This window comes from Vanessa cardui, chromosome 8 (assembly GCF_905220365.1).
Source record: "Vanessa cardui chromosome 8, ilVanCard2.1, whole genome shotgun sequence".
Classification (NCBI taxonomy): domain Eukaryota; kingdom Metazoa; phylum Arthropoda; class Insecta; order Lepidoptera; family Nymphalidae; genus Vanessa; species Vanessa cardui.
Genome location: NC_061130.1, coordinates 1 through 9,741, shown reverse-complemented (window position 1 = coordinate 9,741; position 9,741 = coordinate 1). Strand labels below are relative to the sequence as shown.

The window sequence follows — 9,741 nt, the reverse complement described above, 5'->3', positions numbered from 1 at the left end:
AAACATAATATGTGAATAATTTAACTGACAATGAACGGATAGAGTATCTTTACTTTCTACAATGCTGCTAGCAAACGAACTCTAATGAAAAATCAATTGTAAAGTTAAAGAAAATAAAATAAATAAGGACTCAATGTAAATAATTCGTATATAAATATAAAAATACTTTATTTTAGAAAAGATTATTCTTATATTTTAAGGATCTCTGCTTATTTATATCAATGTAACTTTAACAAATGAATAACGAAATAACGTATACAAGTAACAATATAATTATCTCGGATTTGTAAACTTTGGTCTTTTTAGGAAATTAACGCATACAATTCATTTATTATGCGTGATTGCAATTTGACAAAAACAAGCAACACATATCTCGTCAGGGAAGTCTATTGACAAGCAACATCTGTACTTAGTTTCACTATCGTAATTTGGTCGGCGTAAACGTGTCATAAAAAGCCCAAAAGCAACACCAGAGGGTACGAGAGCGAACGGTCTTGTTGACTATTCACTTTAGTCCTCATTTCTGTTCAGCATCTCCATTTCTTTTTCTGAGACGCTGTTATTCTTACCAAAAGTATTGTGCTTAAAGTAAAACTCTATTTCCTGCAAAGTTCTTCCTTTTGTTTCTGGTAAATATACAAAAAGATATATCAGACACAAAAATATAAGAATCGCGTGTAAAAAGAACACTCCATGGTATCCTATCGATGAGAACATCTTTAAAGCATATTGGATGTTCAAAAATTGCATGATTCCGCAAACGGCACCAAAAAAGAAAGTATTAATCGCTTTTATTTCCAGAGGATGCAGCTCCGACAGTAACGTCTCAAGCACTGAGTATGGCCCTGCCGTCACTGATATGAGGTACAGAGCCAGTAAAATGACCTTCGGCCACGCCTTATCAGCGTCTTCGAGCCAGACGTAAAGGCAAATAGCTAACACTATCTGTATTGTATTAGCCATAATTCCAGAGACGAATAAAATACTTCTCATTTTAAATTTACTCACAATTATACAAGAAATGCAAGCACCTAACAGTGCGAATCCATCGACGACGATAGTATATCGTAGAACATCTGAATTCCCTGAGATATCCTGTATCATTGTTATTGCTAACGTACTTAACAATATTCGACCAGCCGTAATTCTATATATATTTACAACTATAAGTGCAGCCGCCACTTTCCAAAAGTACTTCTGTTTGATGGCCTTATAATATCTTTTCATTAACAAAACTAAAGAATAATTATCGTTTTCCTTTGTTGTCTGCCCCGTCCTTTGATCTTCTAACAGGGCTTTTAATTCACGATCAGATGCCTCACAAGGTTCGTGTAGGGCTTTAAAAGCTCTTTCGCTTTCTTGAAATCGTTTTTTGGTGGCTAACCAAGAGGGACTTTCGACCCAAAATAGAGGAAGGACTGCTGATATCGCTGTAGGAATCATACCTATTAGAGCAACATGTCTCCAGTGCAAAATGATGCTCAAAATGTGGCCCAACATTGTACCCAAAGTAGAACCACAGCAGGACGCCATGTTTAAGGCTAAAGACCTACGATTCGGAGAGACATACTCGCCGATATTAATGAATGTCAACAGCAATATACCTCCGTAAGATATTCCAACTATAACTCTAGATGCCAATAGAGTTGCTCTGTCTCTTGCGAAGTACACCATTAACCAGCAAACCAGCACAGGCACCGACATTATCGTTATGCTTTTTCTTCGTCCATATATTTCGGTCAAAGCTGTCATTACACCGAAACCGCAGAAGCAGGAAATGTTTATCGTGGAAGCTGGGAAACAAAAATAAGAGTTCATTTGCCAAGTATATACTACAATGACGTATATATTTTATGAATCACATTCCATTAGGTAATTTATATTGGGGTTAATTTCACTGTAGAAAGTTATATTGCGATATCCAGCTAATAGATTAAAGATAGATAGAGGGATTTGTAATGATTTTATTTTGTAGATTATTTACTCAAATGTCTGTCAAATTTGTAAATCTTAAAAGTCATGTCATATCCGTGGGTTCCGATATTTAACACACATATTCAGTTACGCAAGTGGCGTCTGCACACAAAGATTGGTTTGTATTTGTAGGTACAGATTAGTAGACAATTCAAAAACAGGTATAAATAGTAAAATCTAAATACAAGTCTTGAATCCGTACCCATAAGTGGTTTCGTCTTTCAAACACTTTATCGCGGAGATTAAATAATGTCGCAACGACAGATTGAGATTCACCTATCCAGGAAAGGTCATCGTCAGTCAACGGCACGGAGCTGTCGGTCGAATGCAAGGCGTTTAACATCCCCGACATCTGACCGAATATGAATCCGTCGGACAAGCTGCACAGCGCCAGGCCCGACACCACAAACGTCTGTAACATCATTACACAGTCACAGAGTTTATAATTATTAATGAAAAATAATAGAATACGGGATAAGTACCAGATTTTTATATTTTTTATTAGGCTATGTTTGTGTTGACAAGGAAACAGCCATTAGTAATTACTAATTATATAAAAAAATATGTAAAAAACTAAAATAAAACTATTTATAACGGATGAATCGCGTATATTAATTATTTTTTAAACATCCCGACGTTTCGAGCACTTTGCAGTGTTCGTGGTCACGGGCAGACTAAGATGACATTCGTCTATTTGAAGAACAAAGGAAATATTATTAACAACTACCGCCAACGATTTCTCAATTGATATCTTGAGTAACGTTCCGGTTGCACGCAGAAGGCACTAACTGTATCTTTAGGTCTTGCAGTCTCCTCGCTACAGATCCTCGCTAGAGAACACAGATTCATTCCTAGAATGATACGCGAGGCTATTGAAATTCAAAAACATCCGAACTTCAATAGAGAAGATGGTTGGAGACTTTCTAACACCTGGGATCCACTTATTAAAAATTTAAAATCCCAAATCCAACAGACTGCAAGACCTAAAGATACAGTTAGTGCCTTCTGCGTGCAACCGGAACGTTACTCAAGATATCAATTGAGAAATCGTTGGCGGTAGTTGTTAATAATATTTCCTTTGTTCTTCAAATAGACGAATGTCATCTTAGTCTGCCCGTGACCACGAACACTGCAAAGTGCTCGAAACGTCGGGATGTTTAAAAAATAATTAATATACGCGATTCATCCGTTATAAATAGTTTTATTTAAATGTGTAATCATCGCGAAAATTTAAGACAACATTATGTAAAAAACTCTTCTTTACTTCTTGGAACCGAATGAGTAAAAATTTTTTATTATTTAATTTATTTATATTTACAACTACTTTATGTACCTATAGATAAGTGATATTAATTTTTTTAGCTTATTATTAGCAAACAGGTCAGGTTATCTTGTGACATAGGCCGACAGTAGTTCTAAGAATAGTTTGTTTTGATAAATTTCATAGTCTTATGTCATATGGAATGTTGTTATGGGGTTAAACGCCGCAGATATTGAACAATTTTTATATTCTATGATATAATCCTGTACAATATAAAACAAAAGTAAAATAAGTAATAATGGCTGCTTCGCAATTATTATATTTATCGCAATTTTTTATTATATTAATTATTATAATGATACAATGTTGATTCGGAAGAATAAATAAAAATTATTCATAAAAATTGATATACACACATTATCTTAATACAAGAAATAAAAATAAATTTCCCTGCTTTTGGCTTACCTAGGGTACACACATTTATATTAAGATACTGGAAAATATAAATATGAGACAACATCACATACATTACTCTAATCCCAATGTAAGTAGCTGAAGAACTTGTGTTATGGAAATCAGAAGTAACGACAGTACCACAAACACCCAGACCCAAGACAACATAGAAAACTAATGAAATTTATCTACATCGACTCGGCCGGGAATCTATCCCGGGTACACACCACTCGACCATGGAGGTCGTCAGTCAATATAATTAATAAATCTCTTAAAAAATTTAAAAGATTATTAAGATAAAATTAGTAAATAAATTATTTAGGCTCGGGCTCCATAACAGGACTGATGGAACAATAGTTGTGTATATCAGCATTGTAATTATTTTTTTTTAGTGTGTTTATAAAACACATTTAATTTGATTTTCTCCCATCTAATTTGTCTTCCTCTAATGCTTAAGCAGCCGAGAATGCAGGTGCTATAATTTTTTTAGCGCTATAATCGGTTTTTGTCATAGAATTCAATTAGCACATGTCGTCAATTCAGACAAATAAACTTGCTATTCATGAATATTAACATAAATACAAACAAAAACATTACTAATGATAAAAAATGTATAAAGGTAAACATTAATTATGCATTATTGTCTGCATTGAATTCAGTTATGTGACGTTTGCACCAGCTGTTCGAGCATCGTGTGCAATATTCGCACCGAACTCACCTTTCGGCCGATGAAAATATGTACTTGAACAAAAAATGCGAATTATTTTATCCAGAGCAGATTATATACTGCTGGAATAGTATGTAAGAATCATGCACGTAGGTACAATTAACACATCTCTTGAGCACTTAAGCACCAATGTAGGTACAACTATACTATACTGCGTAATCCGTGTAAACCGATACGGTTAATGTGCATAGCATATGTGTGATATTATATGTATATTACATAAGATATAAAAATATTATACATATATATGTAAATATACATATAAATACATATACGCTGTACACACACTAAATATATTTAACAATAAACAGGTAATTACTTTAGTAATTATAAAAACTCCATCGTCACGATTTCCACGGAAATTCACTGAATATTTTTAAATTAACATGTTTATTTTTATTATTACAGCTATTTAAAACTTTAATTATTACAATTGAAAATAACTGTAATAATTCATTGTGTTTATTTCGATAAATATTAAATTAAAACTGACAAATAATAATACACTTTTTCTTTGTTTCACTTTGAGATCGAGAGTTCTTTATTTAAAATTTGTGTATGAAGTAAATACCTGGCGGAGCGTTTGTTTGCGAGTCATATTGGCAGAAACGGCGACCGGCGACGCCTCCACCGCGCGACCAGCTGTGCACGAGTACTCCATTCGCCTACGAGTACATTCTCAAGCAGGCACTCCGAGGAACGAGTCGATACCGAAAACGTGACTGCGTCTATATCAGTACCAGAATAAAGTAATGAGTGTGAGGATAATGACCAAATAATAGATACTTTCCGCTGCAATTATGTTATTTGTGAACCTACGCGAGGGACGACGGGGCGATACCGACTTGGTTTGCTATCGCGACTGCGAGCTTGTTGTAATATTTTTTTCAAATATAATTTGTGATATTTTTATAACCTAAACCGTTTTATGTGCGCTGCGTAAATTAAAGCAGATCCGGGCCATTTACAAACCTTGACAGACGTGGGGCTGCCCGTAGTCACAGCTCCTCCTCCTCCTCTCAGTGCTGATATGAGACAGATGGACTGGTACAGGGAGAATCCATGAAGGCTATACACAAGAAACTGTTTGATTGCATATTTCGCATATTTCATGGTCGGTCCCGGGTTTCTGGAAAAATCTTTGAGTACCAATGCTTCATAAACCTTCTTATATGGTCAGGTTATACGTGTGGCTGTTTCATGGACTGGTATGTCTGCAAGGTTTCCTGTTGACAACATCAACAACAACAACTTTCATCGTCAGTAAAGAGCCACACCATATGTACATAGAGTATTTAGCTCGTAATAATATTTATTTATTGTCAGACTTTACATAATAATATTCAATTATTAAATAAGAGTAATACACACGTCTGTGAGGTGAGCGTCTCTCAAATAAAAGTCAATTCAAGTGGCATCCAGCATGGTGCATGGTCTTGATCAGTTATACAAAGTTTATTTCTACGTAAATATTTATTTTTTCATTGACTGAAGTCAATTATAACATAAAGATATCACTGAAACTTGTTTAATTATGAATGGTAGCAATAAATACCCAATTTACTCGAATGTATACAAATGTTTAAAAAAATATAGACATTTTTTTTTGTTAAGTTGACTTGGACAATATATGTATGTCTAACAATAATTAGACATATTCAAATGAAACGGAAACGCAGTCGAGTCGCAACACGTCGTTAACTTTTCGACTTTTCTTGAAAGTATTGTTGTAGTAGTTGTCGCCCGCTCGCGCTTTAGCAAAAAAGTAGCGTATGTCATTTAGCGTTTTACACCTTGGAGGTAAAGTTTGCTTCATAACAAATTTCATCAAATTCGGCTCATTGGCTTTGGGGCAACGCTGCATATATTGAATCTGTCTTTATTTTACAAAAGAGAGCAATCCGGTATATTTATAATCTTGGAGCTATAGACTCTGTTCGAGATGTTTTTAACAAAGAAGGAATACTCACTGTTGCGTCGCAATATATTTATAACAATATTATGTATATTCACAGTAACATTGATCACTTTGATAAAATCTGTGATAATCATGGTATATGCACTAGAAGTAAGGATTCTAATCGTTTATAAAAAAGGCGTATTACTCGATACAAGATTTTGTAGATGATAAAAAAGCGTGGAGTTTAATACCTGTTGACTTCCACGCAGGATATGTTAATTTAAATAATTGTATTAACTAACATGATTTTGTATTTTTAAATGTTGAAAAATAGTAAGTACTGAGTTACTATTTTTCAACATTTAAAAAACCGCCAACCCGCATTGGAAAAGCGTGGTGGAATATGTTCCAAACCTTCTCCTCAAAGGGAGAGGAGGCCTTTAGCCCAGCAGTGGGAATTTACAGGCTGCTGTTGTATATTATAGTGCAGAAGAACTAACTAAATATTAAGCGTGTTGCAAGGCTACCACATAAGAAAAATATTTTTACAACGGCAAAACTCTTTAACAAATTTAAGTTTTTAAAACTTTCATTAGAAAACTGTCCATGATTGATCGTGATGATTTCTGATTCAAAAGAGTGAAGGCGTCGCCTGCTTTGAATCCATTTACTGTTATGATTACCTTAGAGTTCAGTTAAGGGCGCCACGGTAGAGGATAAAAGTATTTGCACTAGCAGTAACTAGCTAACCGGTGTCAGCCACGGGCACTCGCATCAACAATCAAAAGAAAGAAGCGATACGAGTCAGTCCCTTGATTGACCCAGTATAATATCGAACGAGCAAAGCCAGCCAAGATCCGACAACGACTCTAAATATAACAATAAATTAACTACGTTATATAATCGTAAATCGACTGTTAAGTAGTCGAATGTTTTTCTTTTCATTTTACTTAGGAGGACTCTAAAAATATTTTAAATACGCAATTATTTTTATTGCTTTTAAAACAAATTATTATGCACTAAGCATAATAATTTGTTTTAGAATATTTTTTTGACTGAAGTCGGTTTTTAAGTGAAGCTAATATAGATTAACCGACTTCAAAAAGGAGGAGATTATCAATTCGTCTGTATTTTTTTTCTTAATATGGATAGATGAAGCATGCCGATTACACGAAGTAAACGAAGTTAGGGTGACACATCTATGTAAACAGAATAAAACTACTTCGAGGACAATTTCACATTTAACGCAAAGTGAGACTTGCGAAAAAGTGGCTAGATATGAAAATTTTTTTTTATAGGGAAACAATCGATAAACTTAACCATTGTCATAGCATGATTATTAAACTGGTCAGTTACAGTCCATAAACTACAAGGTACCCTCAAAAGGACTGTAATGGACCTTAGTAAAAAAAACTTTGCAAAAATATATGTCGTACATCATACGATTACACATCTTGTTGAAATGCAGCAACGAACGTAAGCACATGTAAGCACACTCAATGTAAGCTGTTTAGGAGTTCCATTGATTGTCATATTTGACTATGACAATTACTTGCACACGTTACAAAAGGTAAGCCAAATATCCAAATAACCTATAAAACATTCGGCCGAGTGTCGCTAACGTGCTCCTCAGAATTAAAGAGTTCCGTTCTCTAACCAAACGTTCACCAAACTACCCTTGAAATATATCCTTTCTAATAAAAAATGATCATCAAAATTAGTTAGCATGTCTTTGAGTTATTCATTAATTTATCGTACACATGCATAATGCAAATTTAAGATTTATATGGTTTTCATATGGCTAAAAAAAAAAAAATCGTTTCACCCAGTGAAAAGTTATGAGGTAACAAATAAAAAAAACAAACGAATTGATAACCTCCTCATTTTTGAAGCCGGTTGAAAATAACACGCCGCTAATAGATAAACGCAGAAGCTGATTGCAGAGCAGGTGAAACTGCGGATTAAATTAGTACTGTATTCAGCGACATATTTCACTTAAACGAAAGCTACACCACCATGCGACATCAAAAAACTTACTGATACCCCGGGTGGTGATTTGTATGAAGTATAATAATAAACAAAATAAAATATTGTTTTTTTTTATTTCGATTATAATTATACAATACATACAGATTAGTCAATCAAAAATAAGTAACCTTGTTAGAAATTTAAATTTAACTAAAGATAAATCAAAAATATTGGGCCTAAGATAAAAAAAAATAGTAGAATCTATTGCAAACTGGAGTCAACAAAAGTTGATAAAATAAAAATACTTGTACGTACTCATTTTCATGACAATCGGTTGAACGGTGTAGAAGTCTCTTTATTGCAGCGCTACCTGGTGGCGAGCTACATCAATTTGAATAACATAATCACTTTCTATTTCAAAAAGCACATTTGCATAACAATTTTCAAAATGATCGGTAAAACAGTTTCTGGTTCTATAGATGGTAGACATACAAACATATCCCTTTTTTAAATACATATATAAATAGCCTATCGTACATAAATTTTTGTAAAGATCGGTTCAGCCGTTCTCGAGTTATAGCGAGACATACAGACGGACAGCCAGACAAACAAAAATTTCAAAACATAAAAATTGAGTGTACCAGATAGCGTTCATATTTTAAATTAAATTTTTCATTAAATCGGATAATGTATTCATATGTAAAAAATATTGAGGAGGAATTTGTTATAACCGCTTCTTGTCGAAAGGTTTGCTCATACTCATTATGATCGTCTAACTCCAATGAATAGATTATTATTACTAACTACGCAAGGATGTATTATTACTCCAACCTAAAAGATCAAAGAAAACGCAGTGACAAACAGCGGCAAGCAACTGAGGTTTCTACTACATCACAATGACGAACGATGTTTTAGTTATTTAGTTCTTCTAATGTATCACAAGATGGCGTGGATAATTTTATATGGTTTTCTGAATCACGATGTCTTTTGTCAAAGGAAATAATATATGAATATTATACCCGTGGATGGCGTTCGGGAAACGTACAGAACCTAAGTCGAGGTAGGTAGGTAGGTAGGTAGGTAGGTAGGTAGGTAGGTAGGTAGGTAGGTAGGTAGGTAGGTAGGTAGGTAGGTAGGTAGGTAGGTAGGTAGGTAGGTAGGTAGGTAGGTAGGTAGGTAGGTAGGTAGGTAGGTAGGTAGGTAGGTAGGTAGGTAGGTAGGTAGGTAGGTAGGTAGGTAGGTAGGTAGGTAGGTAGGTAGGTAGGTAGGTAGGTAGGTAGGTAGGTAGGTAGGTAGGTAGGTAGGTAGGTAGGTAGGTAGGTAGGTAGGTAGGTAGGTAGGTAGGTAGGTAGGTAGGTAGGTAGGTAGGTAGGTAGGTAGTAGGTAGGTAGGTAGGTAGGTAGGTAGGTAGGTAGGTAGGTAGGTAGGTAGGTAGGTAGGGGTAGGTAGGTAGGTAGG

The 9,741-nt window shown here is 34.6% G+C and overlaps 1 protein-coding gene across 2 annotated transcripts; it reads right to left on the bottom strand.

Annotated features, from left to right (window-relative positions):
• Positions 1–130: 130 nt before the first annotated feature.
• LOC124532028 (facilitated trehalose transporter Tret1-like) lies at positions 131–2,398 on the bottom strand. 2 transcript variants are annotated; one of them, XM_047106652.1, is made up of 2 exons: positions 2,251–2,398; positions 131–1,793 (listed from the first exon to the last, which is right to left on the bottom strand). In XM_047106652.1, the coding sequence occupies exons 1-2, from the start codon at positions 2,396–2,398 to the stop codon at positions 511–513; spliced, it is 1,431 nt and encodes a 476-aa protein (XP_046962608.1). In that variant the 3' UTR covers positions 131–510. The 2 variants fall into 2 exon arrangements, with proteins under 2 accessions (XP_046962608.1, XP_046962609.1); XM_047106653.1 differs by having other exon boundaries at positions 2,177–2,390.
• Between the last annotated feature and the right edge of the window lie 7,343 nt (positions 2,399–9,741).